This window comes from Carettochelys insculpta, chromosome 8 (genome assembly GCF_033958435.1).
Source record: "Carettochelys insculpta isolate YL-2023 chromosome 8, ASM3395843v1, whole genome shotgun sequence".
NCBI classification, from domain to species: Eukaryota; Metazoa; Chordata; order Testudines; family Carettochelyidae; genus Carettochelys; species Carettochelys insculpta.
Genome location: NC_134144.1, coordinates 58727580 through 58747695, shown reverse-complemented (window position 1 = coordinate 58747695; position 20116 = coordinate 58727580). Strand labels below are relative to the sequence as shown.

Below are 20116 nucleotides of genomic sequence, written 5' to 3'. Positions count from 1 at the left end.
ACAACGCTGTAATTGGCAGTGAACTATATCAAATTGTCATCTCAAGTGGAAACTCCACAACATAAAGAAAAGGAAGCAAAGCTTAAGTGACATCTACTTCCTAAGCAAATGCGAAAAAAATCATGATCGCCAGAAGACTTGCCATCTAAAACCCTGAGAGATCTGCATGGTACTCCAAATACACTTAAAAGTTCTGCAAAAGTTCAGAACACTTGAGGAACCATCTCTTGCACCTGTATTCCAGCAAGAAACACCTCAAGTAAGAAATAATCCAACATACTTGTAGGACAAAAGTCAGTGAGGTTACCTGTGTATGATACAAGAAACCCAAAGCTACTATAAAGAAAATGTTGATGACAGCTATCTATCTCAAAAACAAAAAGTGGAACCAACTATAACAATTCCACAGCACACAATGTCACTTTTGGGACAAACCATGACATATGGACCTGCCACATGACACACTGTAATCATCCACTAACTAGAATTGAATTATCTGTACTATTGGTGGGACAAACTTTCTGTCTCACTGTAGAACTAGAAGAATTATTTTGACAACTCTGCCTCAAAACATTATTTCACAAGAGTTACTGCCACTCATAGCTACCGTGGCCCCATGGAAGCCTTAGGAAAAAATAATATAATCTGACTGGACACTCTATAATGGACAAAAATGCACATTTGATTATTACGGTGTTTCCTTAGCAAATGCCACATCCACCACAATCTCTCCGCCACCAACGGGATATGTGTACATTAGGGATGGGCAATCAGTTTTGATGGGGAACCACTCCAAGAATTTGGTAAGTGGTCAAGAGCCACACACTTCTGTGATATTAATGGAGAGAGTTCAGGCTGTGGGATAGAGGTTGGATGCAGAAAGGAACTCAGGGTGAGGTCCTGGATGCAGGAAGGGGTGTGGGATCTGGGAGGGAGTTTGGGTGTAGAAGGGGACTGTAATCTCCAGCAGGAGATTGCGTTGCAGGAATGGGTATGGGTGTAAAAGAGAATTTTGATGTGGGAAAAGGAAAACGAGGTCCTAGAACATGTTGCTGGTGTCTTCACAAAGATGAGCCCATACACTTTTAAAGAAATCTTTTGAACAGCTGTTTCTTATGTGGTCAAAAGAATCTCAAAAAACTATGTCCTTGAGATTGTTGCTATGTCTTTTTGGAGCAAACCTTACCATCTCTGCCCTGTTTGTCACAATTCTGGTGGAGTATCTTGTCGATCAGCTGCCAAAAATGGGCTCTAATGTGGAGCTGTCCCAATCTGTATCTCAAGTTGTTCAAGTTTGTCTTTGGCTCCATAGCACTATTGGAAGCTGAAAATAAAGAGGGGAGTAGGATCTAGGTTCAGCTGGAAATAAGGAAGAAAGAGTAGGATCTGGGAGAGGGTTGTGACTTGGGGCAGGGGTGCAGGTGGTAAGGTAGTGACCAGTGTTCACTGGAAGTGGTGCGCCTGTGTGGCTGCTCAGGTGAATTTCAGATACCACCCAGCTGATTAACAAAGCGCCTACAGCTAGGTTAGTGTTTTTACTAGTGGTGCACATTTTCACATTCTTTGGTGCACATAAAAATTTATTCTGCAATGGATTGAAAAGATTAGAAGGAATATTTGTTGTAACCTGGGACAAGGAATCGGGGTGCAGCATCTGAAAGGGGTACAGGAAAGGAGGTGCAGAAGGTTTGGGGAGAGAATGGAGGTGGTTTACCAGTGTAGTCAAGGAGGGACTTAACCTTAGGCGGCTCCTTGCCAGCAGCTCGCCAGGACCCCTCAGGCAGACTCCGTGCCTCCTGTCCCCCCAGCCCTCCACACTGCTCAGAGTGGATGCCTGTTGGGTACTTGTGTTCTCTGTGTTCAAGGGCAGGGAAGGTCCTCTGTCTGCTGCCTGCACTGCAAGCATGACCTAGGTAGCTCCCATTAGCCTGTTGCAATGGGGGTGTGGGGAACTCTCATTAGCCTGTTGCAAGAGGGAAGGCAGACTTAGCCACCCTGATGAAGTGGGTTTTTGCTCATGAAAGCTTATGCCCAAATAAATCTGTTAGACTTTAGGGTGCCACAGGATTCTGTTGTTTCTGCAGATTCAGACTCTCACAGCTACTCCCCTGGTTCTAGGTGGAAATGTAGTTCTCAAATAAATACAACCTTTCTGCCCCAGAAGATACTGTTGCAGAAAATATTGCAGTGTTGATATCGTACCCATTATAACTTCCCTTCGCAATGGGCTGATTAAATGAGTAAGACCCTCCTAAATTCAAAGCCATGGAAAATGCAAACATATCATGGACTGTAAAAATCTGTTTTTTCCCCCCACTGAAATCTGTTGTTTTGTGTTTTCACCCTGTACTATACAGATTCCACCTGAGGAAGGAGGGACCAGCATTGCTCTAATTAAGGGCCCTAACCTAAAAGGGAATTGTTGGAGGTGAGGGGTGCCCACAGGTTATTTTGTGGGAGGGAAATCACTGTATTTTCCATTCTTCCTTCTGTGCTGCTTTCAGAGCTGGGATGCCAGAGAGCAGCGGCTGGTGGTCCAGTACCCAGCTGTGAAAGCAGTGCCCCACCAGTAGCAATGCCAAAATAAGGGTCGGGATACTGAAAGCCCCCTGCGATAATTTTGTGAGCACTGCACCACATCTCCTTTTTGGGTCAAGACTTCTACATTTACAAACAACATAAAAATTTGGATTTAAGTGGTTGAAATACTGAACTTTTTTTTTTTTTTAAAAAAACCAAGGACCGTGACATTTACCAAAGTGGGTCATGAGCTCGGTAGGGCCTGTAATTGTGTCAAGATTTGAAAGGGAGGGGGAAATCTCTTTAAAAACAGAGTCTAATACTATAAAAATATGGGAAAATGGTGTTTCATTATTGCTTTAACGTTAAAACACTCTGGTTTTGTCTCTCCTTAGGTTGGAATGAGTGCTTGACAGGCTGTTGTTTTAGAAAACATAAAAGCAGATTAGTGCCACCAATTTTGCCAGGTTCAGTACATCTCTTTCAATATAAAATTTGTTGACTAATTCAGTGAGAACTTCTCAGGAGATCCATTATTCTGTTATAGATTTTTCCATCACAAATTACGTGCTCATGAGCCTGAATGGAAAATATCTTGTAAACAGCTGTTTACTTTAAACTATCTGTCTTTTGTCAAAACTGGGACCTCTCCATTAAAAAAGGAAAAACATCCCGAGTATATAAGATGGTGGCACTCATCCTTTTGAGTCAGCAGTTAACCAGGTGTGCAATAATATTGTGCTGTAGCAGGTATGCCTATCTGATGATACAAAATCCATAATGTGCCCGTTTATAACCTTTAAATGTCTTTTGTGTCCATTTTTGGAAAGAGGAAAAGTATTTACCACGGTATCCTAGTCAAAATTTAACTTTTGGATTATTATGTTCAGGGTACCTAAAGTCCCATAGCAATTTAAATTATATTCAGGAAATGTATGCGTGCTTTACCTAGAAGCTTCTCTTCTTAGAGAACAGGATCTACATATTCAACCCACCCTAACAGGCTGTTAATTTTGGAAAAAGTTCTGTTTACGGATGGTTGTCCATTTGTTTTTCACGTAGTTCCTTGCTCTGCAGAAGGATTTACTCATAATGCTTATTTAAAGATCTCTTGCCAGTATGCAGTGGTTAGAGATTTCCTTCACTGTGCAGATACCTCAAGTGGTGAGTTTTTTCAAAGGTGAAACTGCTCTTCCCCTAATATTCATTGGAGACACTGGTCTGCTTCCTAGATAGTAACGTCTCAGGCAGTAGATGATAGTCTCAGTAACATCATGGGTCTGAGGACCCCATCTCAAATAAGAGAGACTATTTTCATAGGCTTTGTCTACGCTACCAAGTTTTGTTGCCAAAAGCTGCCCTTGCGTGATAAACCAGTGTGCATGGGCTCACTGCTATGGGGCTTTTGTCAGGAAAAGTGCTTGGTTTCAACAATAAAAAATTTCCTCCCTAGAACAGACTTTTTTCTTTTCCCCTCCCTTGATTCTCAGCAAAGAGCCAGTGAAGATGCTGCTGTTCATTTTGTGGTGAGAACTGGCTTCTTCCTGTATCCCACAGTGCCTTTCCTGATTGCTCTATTCAGTGTTTTGTTCTCTGCTGCCCTGCAGGCATCCTCCCCTCCCCTTTCAAAGCTCCCAGGAGTATGTCACAGCCAAGTGTGCCGCTCCCTTTGAGGAACCAACACAGAGCATATCATTGGAGTGCTCCTGTAAGCCCTGCACTAGGAATACAGCCATAGCCAGACTGCTGCAGGGGCAGGGGGACAGATTGCTGGGCAGCTCTGACATGGATCAGCAGGGAGAGCTCACAGAGCTACACACAGTGCTGTTCCCAGCAGCTAAGGAGGGTGTAAGATGTGAGCAGGCCTGCCGACAGCTGGAGGCAAAGGCAGCAGTTGTCCTGGGGCCCAACATTTCAAAGGGGCCCAGAGCTCTGGCCAGGAGCATAGGTTTTTTGGCAGTGGGCCCCTTTGAAGTGCCACATTAACATTGCTGCACCACTCCACATGACTCAGGAGTGTGGGGAATGGGCAGCGCCATGATCTGAGTGGCACTAAGGGCTGACTGCCCGAGGCCCCTCCACTTCTAGAGCTGCAGAGCTGGGCATAATCCCAGTTGGGGATTAACTCTTCCTGAGACTCCAGGCTCTGGGGTGTGGCCAAAAATGAGGGCTTCAGTATGCAGGAGAGGACTGCTGAGGAGTGGGATGGGAGTGGGAGCTGGGCGGGAGATCGAGAGACGTACCTGGCGTAGTTCCTGAGGGTGCATTGCCAGATTTCACTGCTCACACTCCCTATCTATGATGCTGCCCCTAGTGTGGACATGACCTTTTGACAGAAGGAGCAAGTGTGAGCACCATGTGGTGATTTTTGTGTCACCAACTTGTATAAGTTTTGGCAACAAACATGGATAGAGCAGGCGTAAACTTAGTCTTCGGTCTCAAATGCTGGGTAAAATTGCTTGCATGTTCCGTAGCTGCCGTCTTCCACCCCACAGATGGCTAGTCGAGCACCCTGTTCGTGTACACTTCTTTAAGAAAAACGGTCCTAAAGAAGTACACAGCCGCTGCCTGTATGTATAATTTTCTAGCATTCACAGACGTTACAGGCTTCAAAAACACCCATTAAAAGGCAGGTCAGTACAATGCAAATGATGGACTTGGACAAAAGAGGAAGTATGGGGAAGACTAGCACATGACTCATGTTTTACATTTGAATGTTTCTGGTTTTGTGCTGTTTGGATATTTTTGTTGGCTTTTGTCACCATGTGAACACGCTTTGTTGGTATTACTAGAGTAAGCGAGTTTCAGAAGAGAGAGGGAGTCCTTATCAGAGTGTGTGCAATGTGCCTGAGGTGGCAAGTGGCCAGGATTCATCACTGGATTTGGATCATTAGCTTCCAAAGGCTGGAATCTAACAGGGAGTGAGTGCTGATCCGTCCCTTTTCCCCCCAGAGGAGGAGGATATGAATGAGATGATAATGGAGGTTTGTTGGAAGGGAGTTATGGGGCTCTACAAGGTTCTTATTCTGACCATAGGTGCTGTTGGATGGTTAGGAAAGCATTGCTGTGTTTGAAATGTATTTGAGTGCTTCATAACATTTACAGGGCTGCCAGGTGACACTCCTGCATTTGGTAGCTATGTCATTTGTGCAGTCACTCAGCTGAGGTATCACATCCAGCTGAGCTGGGAGACGACTGCAGGAGGATTCAAATACAGGACAACGAGTCCCTTTTAAAAGTAAGACTGGATGCCTTTTTGGCATCCCAAATATGGGACCATCCCGCCTAATACCGAACGGATGGTCACCCTGCTCAATGGTGTACTTTTGACTGCCAAGTACCATCTTTAAGAATTTTTTTTTAATTTTTATCCATTTTTGCAATCTGAAAAACAGCTTAATTTCCTACCCCACTCTGTTGTTCATTACTACCATTTAATGAGCTTCTGCAGTATCCTCAGCACTGTTCAAACATAAGGATTAATCCTTCAACCGTTCGAAGAGTCTTGATACTGCTAATTGTCCAGCAGCTGAACTCCACTGTGCTCTTGTCACTGGTGTGTGAGGAGAATCATACCTATGGATTTCAGGGAGACTATTTGCATGTCTGAGGGATTTCAGACCAGATCCATGATGCTGTCCAAATATTATTTTGAAAGGCACTTACTTTGCTTAAAAGTTAACAGGAGTTTTAAAAATTATTTTATGGTTCAGCATTATTGTTATTAGCACCAGAACCTGCAGATTGTCCATTTACTGCTGCCACAGAGACTACAGTATTGTCCTTTTTTTGTGAGTTTGGCTGGTGACTCAGAAGTTCAAGGGGATGGATTTAGTATCTGCCAAAAGTGTAAATCAATATTGCAGCTATGTTCTGTTGGATTTTCTCTTCAGATCTCATTAATGGAGCCCAGGAACATTGTGAATTGCCTCCTATGGATGGCTTCCCTCACTGTGAGGGCAAAATAAAGGTGAGTGTAGTCCTCTTCTGTGTACATGTTGTGTCTTAAATCCCATTTGTTGAAAAAAGTCAGTGTTGAAACTGTTGTAGATTTACAAATGTAAGCAATTGAGATTAACTATCAAAATTCACAGAAGGCAGTTAGAGGATTACATGCCATTTTCACACTGCTTACCTGAAGCCATCACCAAAAATGGGCGGTGTGCCTTTTTAAGACATGGCATAAAAGAGAGTCTTTGGGTTTTTCCCATGTATCTCAGTATTCTGTCCCTTGTTAGTTTGACTGCCCATCAGATGAAATTCAAAAATATGTAGGCCACAGTCCTATATGAGTTTAGATATGTGACTAACCATAAATTTTTGATTTTAAGTATTAAAGTTGGGCTATTTTAAGTATTAAATTTTGCACACAACCAGAACCATAGATATAAACACATTGGGCTAAAATTCTTGCCACGCCTCTGAAGAGCCTGCCCTGTTGTCTCTGTTTCTGCATATAATTAGCAAATACAAGTTGAACATCTTCTATCTGGAACGCTCTTGTCCAGCATAATTTTAGGTAGCCCAGGCAACTACTTTTCGTGGGTGTGGCCAAGTTTCCTGTGGTCTCAAAGGTTTTTCTTTACAGCCACCAGTCCTGGCTTTCAGGTTTTTTTCTGTGCTGTTGTTTAGCTGTAATATACTGCTAAATGTCTTTTAAAAGCCCAGTAAGCAATGAAAGTGTTGGTAATGTGCTAGCCCAGTGTTTCTTAAACTTTTTGTGACTATGGATCACCAAACAATAATATTGGTACTGATCGATGGTGCTATTTCCTCAGCAGTAGCATTTTCACTCACTTACGGCTTTTTAAAAAAGAAATGTAATTTACTCTGTTTACGCATGTTAGTGGGAACAGTTCAAGAAATCATCACACATCACACACGCATGTTGGGTGACATTGAGCAGCTGACTGACAACGTAGTTCATGTGCTACACGTTGTTTGCTAGTTGCTACACCGCCATGTTGATAAAAGATCAGAGAAGGGAGGATAGCACAATGTTAGTCAACCTTGCTGCGTTGCCAGACTACTACTGCTCTCACAAGATGTAGAAATAAAACTTTTTCAATATTTTCCATTACTGTTATGGTAGAATGGTTATTTATTTTAAAACTTTGAATTATTTTTCCAAGCGCTCACAGCACACCCACAAGTTGTTCATGGAACACCGGTGTTCTGCAGAACATAGTTTAAGAAACACTGTGCCAGACAATATTTATCTCCTGTGGTCCAGCAAATTCTCTCATCCAGCACTGGTCAGGTCCTGAGAGTGCTAGATGAGAGAGGTTCAACCTGTACTGAAAACTGTCATTTCCTTTCTCAACTCAAAATCATTGAAAAAAATCAGTAATAAGTATTTTCAGGTAAATTTTTTTTCTCTTCAAAAACAGGTGTAATTTGAAGGGTCAATACAGCTACTCATTAATGATTTCAGATGTAGTATATATTTTGATTATATACTTGGAATCTGAGTTTTTAAAAATTGTCTTCTAAATAAAAGTACTTTGTTGTAAGTTCACTTTTTAAAAAAAATCAAACTCTTCCCTGACCTATTTGAACTTCGTGTCTTCAATTTTGAACCACATGGGTTAAAACTTGTTCCAAAGTTGCGAAGTAATTTGTTGTTTGACTTCTGAATTGCTAATTTCTGATCCTGAAGAAAAAAATTATTTTTGTTTACTTTAATGATTTTACCAGGACAACTAATTCTAGGTAGCTCTTCATTTAAAAAAAAAAAAGTTTAAAGTGAATTCTTTGCTTCTGTAAAGAAACCAAACTAACAGTACAGAAGTGACGTATTTGACCACAGAACAAGTGCAACATGTCCAGAGGCAATGAAAGCTATCTTCTGCCACTAACAAGCCTCAAGCCTGACCTGGGGAGAGACTTACATACTCCTTTGGTCTCTATGCTTATCTGACTGTCAGTGCTGATTGTATTCATCCATCAGAGAGGTAGCCATGTTAGTCTGTGTCTTCGAGAACAACAAGAAGTCCTGTGGCACGTTATTGATTAACAGATATTTTGGAGCATAAGCTTTCGTGGGCAAAGACGTGCTTCGTCAGATGCATGGGGGGTGGTTTCAGGGAGTATTTAAATACTGGGACACCCTTCTTTAAATACTCCTCTGAACCCCACCCCTAAGCATGTATCTGACAAAGCTGGTTTTTGCCCATGAAAGCTTATGCTCCAAAATACCAGTTAGTCAATAAGGTGCAACAGCACTTCTTGATGTATTCAGCCACAGTGATCGTGGGAAGTGATTTACTGGCTTGAAAGAGATAATCAATTCATTTTTTATCGGCTGTGTCTACACTAGAGAGTTTTGTTGACAGAAGGGGGCTTCTCTTTTGTCAACAGAAGAGTTCTAACAACACAAGTGCAGTGTAGACAGTTCTGTCATGAGGACTTCTGGTTGCTGGGCAGCCTTCTTTGTAGAGCTGCAATTCTGCGTTCTGGCGCCATAGGACAGTGCAGTCTGGTAGTTCTCGGACAGAGCAAGTTGTGTGTAGATGCAATCTGTTGACAGAGATTCTGTTGAGATTTCCCTATCAACAGTAACTTCTGTCAACAGATGCTTCTAGTATAGACATAGCCATAGTCTGCTGTACACTTTTCAAACTTTCTATCACTTATTTTAGCTTGGTTTCCTCTGGTGATGTATAGGTTTTCCCCATCCCAAATTATTGAGTCATGGTGAAAACCTGTCTGTTTAAAATGCATGGATGCACACAGGCTCAAACAGGTTGTTCTGTTTTGTTTCAGTGGATGAAAGATATGTGGCGATCGGATCCATGTTATGCAAGTTATGGAGTGGATGGGTCTACATGCTCCTTTTTTATCTACCTCAGTGAGGTCAGTAAGTCTTTCTTCAAGTACATAAAAGCTGCAATAAGGGAACACAAAAAGTCTCCGTATTTATGGTAATTACTTCTATGGTTCATCTTGGAAAGAGGCAACTAATCTTTAACAGGAGTTCTGTGAGGGGATAGATACCAAAATGATCCACCCCAAAGAGTGGTGCTAGTATTCAGAGCTCCCTCTGTACGTCTGCCTCAGAGAATTGTAATCTAACAATACCAGTGGGGTTGTATTACTGTAACCGTCTTCTGTGCAATCAGTCCATCGTATTTCATCTATAATGTACCCGCCTTACTGTGCTTTAATGAGCTGCTGTAGTTGAATAGCGCTCTTACCATAGGTTCCAAAACAGCTTTCTGAAGCAATCGATTCTAGGTGGTGTGGAAAAGGTTCACTGGAAACCCAGAGAATATTCACATTGTAAATGTAAGGGGTGTGACTTCCTGGAAAGCACAACTATTTTTGCAGTCTGTTCTCAACAGGTGAAGCTCAGTCACTGTTCAAAGAGACAGGGTTTTGTTTTTTGTCGTGTGTCTCCCCCTCCCCCCCCAGAGATCCTGAAAATTCATCAGAAGTCTCATCATTGATCCCAGGCAGCCCAGGTGAGTTAGCGGAAGGTGTACCAGAAGCACTATGTGCCAACAGTTAGAGCCTGACACCATATCCAATTCAGGGTGCAGATTGCACAAAAATTCTCTAGTGTAGCTAAAATACACTGTCAAGTTTTTTTTTGGCTTTTCATAGCTTCTGAATTGGATTGTTCTCTATTAAATCTTCCTAGTTATTACTTACAGATCTTCAGTGATTCCAGAACATGATGTGGTAAACATGCTAAAGTTTACAGGAGTGAAGAGATGTAGATTAATGAATTAAATGCTTTCAAGGGTTTTCTCCTTATAGAATTGTCCCCTCCTTTATGCTACCTTTCAGGTGTTGGGATCCCCTTTAAACTTGCAAACCAAGGTGGAGAACATAAGAATGGCCATACTGGGTCAGACCAAAGGTCCATCCAGCCCAGTGGCCTGTCTGCTGACAGTGGCCAGTGCCAGGTGCCCCAGAGAGGGTGCTCTGAAGACAATGATTAAGCGATTAGTTTCCTGCCATCCATCTCCAGCCTTTGACAATCAGAGGCCAGGGACACCATTCCTACCCTTGGCTAATAGCTTTTTATAGACCTAACCTCCATGAATATTTTTAGCTCTTTCTTAAATTCTGTTATAGTCCTAGCCTTCACAGTCTCCTCTGGCAAGGAGTACCACAGATTAACTTTGCGCTGAGTGAAGAAGAGCTTTATTTTATTAGTTTTAAACCTGCTACCTATTAATTTAATTTGGTGTCCTCTAGTTCTCCACACCTGTCATAATTTTATATACCTCTATCATGTTCCCCCCTCAGTCTCCTCTTTTCTAAACTGAAAAGTCCAAATCTTTTTAGCTTCTCCTCATATGGGACCTGTTCCAAGCCCCTAATCATTTTAGTTACCCTAAATATTTCGTGAGCATTTTAGATTTTGCCCCCCCCCCCCCCGTTAAAGTTTCCTTTTCTGTTTTATTTTGCATTGGACATTCAGCTGTTTCTATTACTATTGTCTCCAGATTGCTTCTTCCTCCTGTATTATTGATGTTTGTTTAACTTGTGGAAGGCAGGTATAATTTTCTGGCTAAGACATAGTGTGGCAGGCAATTTCCCTTTATAGCTCTCTCACTGACTTCTTGTGTGACCTTGGGCAAGTCACTTGATCTCTCTCCACCTCACAGTCTTTATCTATTAAATGGGCTGCCTACTTCAAAGGAGTATTTGTGAGCCTGAATCATTGATACTGTAGAGAGCTTTCAAGTCTGATGGGGGAAATAGAGGGCTGAAGTGGACCTCAGCTGATTCTACAACCTGCTTTGGTAATCTGTCCTAGTATTTAACTATGCTAATCTAAATTTGCCTTGCTGCAGATTAAGCCAATTAATTCTTATTCTAGCTATAGTAGCCAGGGAGAAAAACTGATCACCTTCCTTTTTATAACAACTCTTAATATATCTGAAGACTGTTATAATGTCCTCCCTCAGTCTTTGCTTAAAACCAAATGTGCTCAATTTTTTTACCTTTTGTCAGGGGGTCAGTTTTTCTAAACTTCTTACAATTTTTGTTGCTGTCCTCTTGACACTCTCCAGTTCATCCACATCTTTCCCAAAATATACACTGCCCAGCTGAGGTCCCATGAATGTTGCATAGAGTAGGATAATTACCTCCTCTCTCGAGGGCTCATCTAAACTTACAGCTAAATTGGCACTACTGTGATTGTTGCAGCACTGTCAGTTTAGCAACTCTGGTGAAGACAAGCTGAGTTGATGACAGAGACCACTCCCAACAACTTCTGTATTCCTCCCAGGGAAGCATAAGATAAGTCAGCAGAAGAGTGTCTCCTATCAAAGCATGGCATAGACCCTGTGGTGTCAAAATGGTTGTGAGGCAGTAGCCACATTATTCTGAAAATATATTTATTTGTTGTTCGAGCCAGCTAGTCACACTCAAGTGGCCAAATAGCTGATAGTGGCTGGCATGTGCTGTACATTAACTTAAGTTACAATATAGCTCACCAATTTTATCAGAACCGATTTAGCCATAGGTATGGACATTAAAGCTTTAATGAAGAGCAGCCCTTACATGTGTTAATACACCTCAGAATAATAGTAGCCTTTTTTGCAACCACATCATCCAGTTGGCTCATGTTTAATTTGTACTCCATGATTAGCTTATTGGCAATCAATAAGTGTTCAATAATTTGTCAATTATCAATAACCAATTAATTGATAAGCAGTCATTGATAACAATTGTAACCATGATTGTTTAGTGAAAGGGATTCTTTTGAAGCCGGATTTGATTTCATAACAAATCTGAGAAAAGCTAGCTTTGGTTGGACTTAATGATTGAACACTTACTAAAGACAGCACATGTTCAGAAAAACACAGGTATCAAGAGCTGCAGAAGACTTTCTGTGTAGTCTCTGACCGGCTATGTCCAGTCTGCTGAAGATCTTAACTACCCTTATGATATAAGGGTGATTATATTTTTATTGGGTATCATTTCAGTCCTTGCCTGTTTCTTCTTTTAGGTACATATTTACTATCTTAGGCCATTTATAGAATATCAGGAAAATAAAATAGAATATAACTGAATCATTTATGAATTGTGTCATTAACTCACTAGGACTATAGGCCACTATGAAAAAGCTTATGCAAATATATATTAGATATGTTTAGCTTCCGTCTGGTTTTATAAATAGGCTTTTCTGCTACCTGAAGTATTTTGGAAAATGCACTTTTTCCTTACCCTAATAGAGAGTCGTTCAATCAGTCTTGTACCAGACAACAGATATTTCGAACATCCTTGAATTTGTGCATGTTGCGTCCACTGTAATTACTGTGGTAGCTTAAGAGAATGAGTGATTGACAAGGATTTAGGATGTTTTGCAGACTTTTATTTCAAATGATTTTTTTAAGTAATACGGATGAATTTGTGATTTTTGTGCTTCATGGTGTAACAGAAGAACAGATCTTTACTCATCAAATTGTTTTTGTATTTAGGGAAGAACTGACAGGAAGGTCTTTGCTTTTTAGAGTTCTCCCTTGACAGTATGTAAAACTAATATTGGTTGAGCATGCTGTTAACCTTGAGTTTAAATTCAGCATACTTAATCTCATGATTAATGCCATGATTAATGCCCAATAGCAAAGGTTGAAAGCTTAAATGTTCGTGAATGCAAGCATGAAATGAAATTCTAATAACCACTACAATGGTGTGGATTTATGAGCTGTGTTGGCTGCTAAAGATAACTTGGAGATGGTGTTGCACAGAGTAATTTGTCAAAGTGGGTCATGGTAGAGAATTGATGGTTTATGATAGGGGTGAAAAGCTGAATGACAAATTTGGCTCCAGAATTCTGAGTGGTGGATAGGGGAAAGAGAGCAACCTCCTTAAAATATTAGAAAGCATTACTGTAGCATGAAAAAGCCTGCTTTAAAAAAGAATCACCTAAACGATCACTGTATAAGAACAATCCAGTTAATTGTATATTTGTCAATATCTTGGAAACAGCAAAACATACGGATACAAATAGACCTTGTTATATTCTCTGTGTTCCCCAACTACCTCTATAATGTAGTATAACCCAAGCACTCCAGATTTTTTCAGACCTCTTCTTGGATTTCACTACTTCCATGAATACAGTTTGTATTTATAGCTCTCAAAATGCTTTACAAACGTACCTCGATATCACTCTTCACTTCAGACAGTGAAACTGAGGCAGAGAGGTGAAGTGACTTGCTTAAGGTCACACAGCAGCCTAAAGGTACACCTAGAATTTAGGGATGACTGTAACATTTTTGATTAAACCAATTTTATTTATGAAAATTGTATTCATTTCATTGTTACAAAAATGAAGTTAAAAATTCCATTTTTAAATCTTTTGCGTTGGCAATCGTTGTTTCAACTGAAATTAAGTTGAAATTTATTTTTTTATTTTTATGTTATCGTAGTCATAGTGCACAATGACATAGAAGAATTTGCCCCCTTCCTTCTTCTAACAGCTTCTTAATGTACTTGAAAAATGTTGTTGTCATATTATGCCGTACAGTTACTGTCATAATATGGCATAATACAACAGCTGATGTCTTCTGTTAACATTTATATTATTTTTAAAATCATTAAGGGCAGCTACAGCTTTAACACCCAGTAAGATACCTTATTTTCTAAATCGGTCTAAATCGGTTTCATTGTATTAATTAGAGGATCAGGTTTTTTCATTATCCTAGTTATAACTTGGAATTGTTTCTTTTGAGTGTTTGAAAATAGTTGCTCTAACTTTAAAAATAATGTCTATTTCCTTAGAATAAAAACTCACCCTTTAAAAAAAAAAAAGACTTATTTTTTTCCAAAACATACTTTTTCCACTTGCATTTTTTAAATAACTGATTGTTCAAAATACCATTTTACTACATACTGTCATTGATGCAGCTTTGACTTTCAGGAATTACTGCTTCTGGGCAACGCGTTGTCATGAAATGGACAACATATCCATTTTCATTAGTCAGTGGAAAAACTGTACTTCCTTAGAAAATCACAGATCTCTTTATGAAATTACATGACATAAATGAAAAACTCTTTGAAAAATTACTTTTTCCTCTCGCTGCCCACTAAATTTTTATTTTACATGCTGCCACCCTGACCCCTGGCACTGTAATTGGAGACAAAGGAGGCAGCGTGTGGCCTTGGCAGGAGAAGGTTGTGCAGTGTGGCCAGGCGAACCGATACTAAACCAAGGGCAGATAGATCTTAAACCCCAGGAGGATCCCTCTGGACCCCATGGGGGTGTGCCCCAGCCTGTATGCCCTGGGCAGCATCATCTTCAGGTTCCTGCTGAGCCGTAAAGCCTGGCCCTCGTTCCTCCTGATCCTGTCCTTGTGGCCTCGGATCCCTTGAAGCCCCAATCTTTCCTGCTCTTCCCTCACATCCCATCATTGCCCACCCACCCAGTTTTCCTGTCCTGGCAATGCCACTCATGTTCAAATTATTCTAAATAGTACTTTTTGGGGACATGCTTAGGATTTATATAGACATATGTGGGACTGTTAAACTGCTGTGCCATGCCTAATGGCAGTCCAGAAAGAGAGAATGAATTTTTAGAGGAATGTTTGTGTTGCGGTTCCTGAATGAAGGCATGAGGGTGGGCATTAAGATCCATTGGTACCCCAAATTTTTGAGTGGCCCTGATACTTTTGGAAGGGTAGTTATTTACGAAGATGCTCTCATGGTAGGTAATGTGGCCATGTGTTGTGGGGCCGGCTGAGAGAAACATTTATCTTACAATTTAATAACAAATTAAATTTTCCATAAGGCTAATTTGTGGAATGTCATTTTGAGAGCAATTCACTCAGTCTTTCTGTGGCTCAGTTTAGGTCTCTGTCAATGGGATAACACATGTCCAAGAAGCAGATTTCTGTGCAAATGGTGCACAACTCATTGTTAAGGAAGACTAGAGTAAAAATGACTTCAGTGTTCAAAGAACAAAAGATAAAACCCAGCTTTCCAAATTGCCTTTGCACAGTCTTTCTACCATCATCCTATCTAAAAAAGAGAGAGAGAATCACCTTTGTAGAGAATTAAAGAGGGAAGACTGGCTGCATATAACTTTTTGTGTTCTGTTCTTTACAATATTCTCCAGTGCCATAACAGTGGGAATGGTTATAAAGGGGAAAAAAAGCTAAATTTTTCACTGCTCATCCTGTAGCTGAAGAAACCTTGAACCTAGACTGCATTTCTGTGGAAAACTATTTGAATAGCTACAAACTCTGCACGTTGCTTGGATGTTTTCAAGGAACTATCCACAATAACTCCCTTTTCTGATTAGTTATAGCTGAATTAGCCCCCATCATATTGTAAATATAGTTGGGGCTATTTTTTCCAATGTGCATTACCTTACACCTATCCACATTAAATTTCATGTGCCATTTTGTTGCCCAGTCACTCAGTTTGATGAGATCTTTTTGAAGTTCCTCACAGTCTGCCTGTCTTGACTATCTTGAACAGTTTAGTGTCATCTGTAAACTTTGCCACCTCACTTCTCACCCCCTTCTCCAGACCATTTATGAATAAATTGAACAGGATTCATCCTAGGATTGACCCTTGGGAGACACCACTAGTTACCCCTCTCCATTCGGAAAATTTACCATTTATGCCTACCATTTGTTTTCCTGTCTTTTAACGCTAAAATAGTCTTCATGACTGACTGGTTTGACTGTGTCAGCCTTCAACCTCCATCCTTTTTCCCTTACTAGAATCGATGTACAAGCTGCTTCTTCTTTTTTAGTGTCATTTGAGAAGTCAAAATACAGGTCCCAACCTTTCCACATTAATAATACAGCTACCCTTGAGTCAGAGACTTCATTGGCGGCAGCCCAAGCTCGATATGGGTAAAACTGGGGCCTTAAGTTTTCACCCCCAGACTCTCCCTGCCACCTTCTTTCTTGATCATTGTGGACAACAGTATCCTCTTGCCTGTTACTTAGGCATCATCTTCAGCTTACAACTTTCTAGAGCCTAAGGTTGCATCTACACTCAGCATGGAAGATGGAAGACTCAGGTTCGCTCTTCCGGGATACCACTTCACGCACGTGCAAAGCGGCACGTTCGAGGATCAAAGTCGACTCCAGAATTCCTTGCGAGCCACAAGGATTAAGGAATGTCGGTGGGAGGAGCAGTCCCATGGGCATTCTGCAGTGAGGACAGGGACTGTTGTCGATGGCTGCAAAATCAATTTTAGGTACGCAATTGGCATATCTAAAATTGTATAGCAGCCATCAACGTTCCTGGTAAGTGCAGATGTAGCCTCAGTCAAGCCTCTGAATTAAGGGTAGCTGCATTAACCTGGACAGACTGAAGCTTGTATTTAGATGGCAATTGCTTTTCACATATCCAAGGGGCCTACTTGAGTGGCTTTTTCTTGGGCCTGCCCCTTAGTCTCGGGTTCATTACATAGGGTTACCAGGAGGTGACTTGTATTAGGGTGATCTGGGCTTAGCCATTCTCCTTCCTGCTTTTTCCCCCAGAGCAAACTAGTTTGTTTCTCCTACATGCTTTTGCCCTTCCCTTTTGGCCTTGGTCTCTCTGCAGGGTCTTGCTAGTACGCATGAGTCTGCTATCCCTACAACAGAAGGTGTGGATTTCTCATACATAAGTGAGCAGATATCAGAGAAGTGCTCCTGCTCAGGTATATCTCCCAGTTTGTTAGGATTCTGTCCCGTTCCTTTATTACCCATTTGCTCAATTCACCATTTTATGAACATCTGCCATCCTTTTTAAGGTAACTAAACTTTAAACAACATCTGTCTTGTGTGACTTGACCAGTTCAAGCTTTATGGCTCCTTCACTTGGATCAATGTCAGGCTGTGTATCTCAGCCAACAGTTAACTTCATCTCAGTCCCTGTGGGTGGATCAGTCCAATCTCATGTTTTCAGAGTAGATATCTCGTCCCTGCCTCTTTTTTCCCTGTAGCATTCAGTGCCATTTAGAACAAGTTTTTCCAAACGTATTTTCTTATACCTGACGTGTGTCTGGGTTTACTTATCTTGTTGTCCCTCTGCTCTATTTCCTGCTCCCAAAATAAACAGAAAATAACAAACAGCAACCTTTTCCGTTGTTTCCGAGCTTATTGTGACTTTTCTCAGTATTTATGTTTGCTGGTATATATGTGCCAGGAGTCTGACCCTTAACGAGCCGCAAAATCCTGCTGACTAAGTCACTGTGACTTGCCCTGGATTGTGAGGCACCTTGCTACCACCTTCTGAACATAACTGCTGTATGGGGTTAGACCAAAGGTTCATCTAGTGTGAGAGAACTTGGTTTATGCCCACTGTGGGTTAGCACTGCCTTCAAGGCCCCTGCAGGCTTCTCTCTCTCTCCTTTCAAGTTAATGATTGGTAGATTCCAGACCTTGAGCCATCTGAGTGCCTCCCCAGAGCATCCAGCAAGGATGCATGGATACTCACTGAATTTGCAAATCTGTCGCTCCTAAAGGAATAGTACATTTCTCTCCAGCCTGCCCAGTTGATTAGCAGAACATGCATGCTGGCAGCATGTGCGCAGCTGCCCATCCCCGCCCCGCATCATGTTCTGTCTGCAGCTGAGCTGCTCCTAGGATTCTCTTGCTAGCTGTACAGAGGGAAAGGAGGTGGAGGGGAAAGGGTAGTGCTGAAGTCAGGGTCTTCTCCTGCCCCTGTTCTCCATTTTTTGCAGAAGAGGGTTTGGGGGGAGGGGGAGACACAGCGGAGCTGCTTCAGTCTGAAACATAAATGATGAGTGACTCACTCGGGTGCAGAACAGGGGTGGGAGAGAAAACAGAACAGGACAGATTTCCCTTCAAGATCCTGGCTTCTCTCAGAAACTTAACTAGCAGCAGCCAGCACACACATTCTGCATCACTGTCACACATACCCAATCTGTGTCATATACACATAGGCACTGACATATATTTACAGTGCAACACTCACTCAATCTGTGTCACAAAGCCTGTCTCTCATACAGTTTTTTTTCTTTCATACTCTCACACTTGCTTTCTTTTTGTAGCCCTCAGCCCAACCCTTCTGCCCAAGGCCTTTTGGGAGGCTCAGAGCCAGCCTGTGAACTGTACCAGAAATTCATGGAGTGGCCCCTTGGTGAAAATTATTGTCCACTCCAGTTCTAGAGCCTAACCGTAGAGCCTTAACTAAGTAGGTGTTAAGGAATATAAAGCAAAAGCTGACCCAACCCACCATATTACAGCCAGGTTTGGTCATGATCGTCCATCTGTTCATAATACCTACCACCCTGTCCTCTTGTCTTTTCGGTGGAAAGACCTACTATAACTCTTTGCAATCCCAGATATATCAGAGCAGTCCTTTGTATATTATTCAGAAGACTTGTAAGGTGCCAAGGTTATAGCTCTGGAAATCCTCTCAGAAAGTTGGAGAAGTAGGTGAGTCGTATATTTCAAAGGACATGTTGAAGGAGTAATTACAGAGGTAGGATAAAAACCAAGAAATGAGTGTGTCAAGGAAAAGAACAATATATCAAGACAAAGATGTCAAAGATAGCTGAGGATGGAGTATTGGTTCTGATCTGTGGCTAGAAAGAGGTCAGTCATTAGAAACTATGGGAAAACAGTTTGAGTGGAGTGCTCAGGGTCGAAGTCAAATTGAAGAGGGTTTAGGAGGAGGAGAGCATCATAAGGCAATTGTAGATCGTGCATTCAGAGAGCTTACAGATTAACTGGGGCAAGGATGTCAAGGGTGGGATATTTTAAGATGGGAGAGATTAAAGCATGAATGCATTCTGAGCAGAGCAAGCCAGAGGAGTGGGAGCGCTTAAGAGGAAAAGTAAGGGAGGGGAGGAGGCCAGGTTCATTGTAGGTGGAATGGGATCGGGGGGCAATTGGAGGGATTTCAGCAAGAAAACAGATAAACTTCTGTATCTTCAATGGACATGAGAAGAAAGTATTGCGGGGGAGGTGGCTGGGAGGGGGTAGAATGAAAGGTCATCCACATCCTGTTTTGTCATTTTCTCTTCAAAGAAGACGGCGAGATCCTGTGTGGAGAGGGAAGTGGAGGCAGCAAGGGAAAGTGAGTCAAAGGGGGCTGTTATCTTGGGTGTAGGATTCAGTTAAGATGGAGATGTCAAGTTTTTAGCTAAGAAAGTGGCTGAACCAAATGAAGAAGGAACAGGTTTATCATGGAGGAAGTCAGCCTGATCATAGGTTTCACACCAGAGATGCTTTGCAGCATGGCAGCAGAACTGAAGGAAGTGGATGTTGTGTGGGGAGGGACACAAATGGAAGCACGTGGCAGGGACAAGAAAGACCAGAGTTAAGGGTGGAGGAAACTGAAGCATGGAGAGCATTAACAAGCATCTCATTGGAAGAAAGGTAAGTGATGGCTGAGAAGAGACAAGAAGTTATCAGAGCTGATGGACTGCAAGTCATGAAAAGGCAGCAGGGAGGGAAGAGAGATGCTGGTCCACAGTGATACATACACAATTCATAATTTTACTAAAATATGGCCTCTATACTATTGCATAAGATGTTGGGGAACTGGTGTGCAGATGGAGAGAGGGGCAGAATCAGGATGCAAGCAAAGGTCACCAGAACTGAGAAAATTGGAACACAGGAACTTGGTTTGTGCTGGTGAAAGAAAGAGGAGCAAGTAGAGCTGG

General features: G+C 41.7%; 1 protein-coding gene across 1 annotated transcript in view; it reads left to right on the top strand.

Moving 5' to 3' along the window:
• MGAT5 (alpha-1,6-mannosylglycoprotein 6-beta-N-acetylglucosaminyltransferase) overlaps positions 1-20116 on the top strand; it is a 231160-nt gene that overhangs the window by 116417 nt on the left and 94627 nt on the right. Inside the window, exons 4-5 of the mRNA XM_075001551.1 lie at positions 6414-6490; positions 9286-9375. Coding sequence (XP_074857652.1) covers positions 6414-6490; positions 9286-9375 — 167 coding nt within the window. The remainder of the gene's footprint in view (positions 1-6413; positions 6491-9285; positions 9376-20116) is intronic.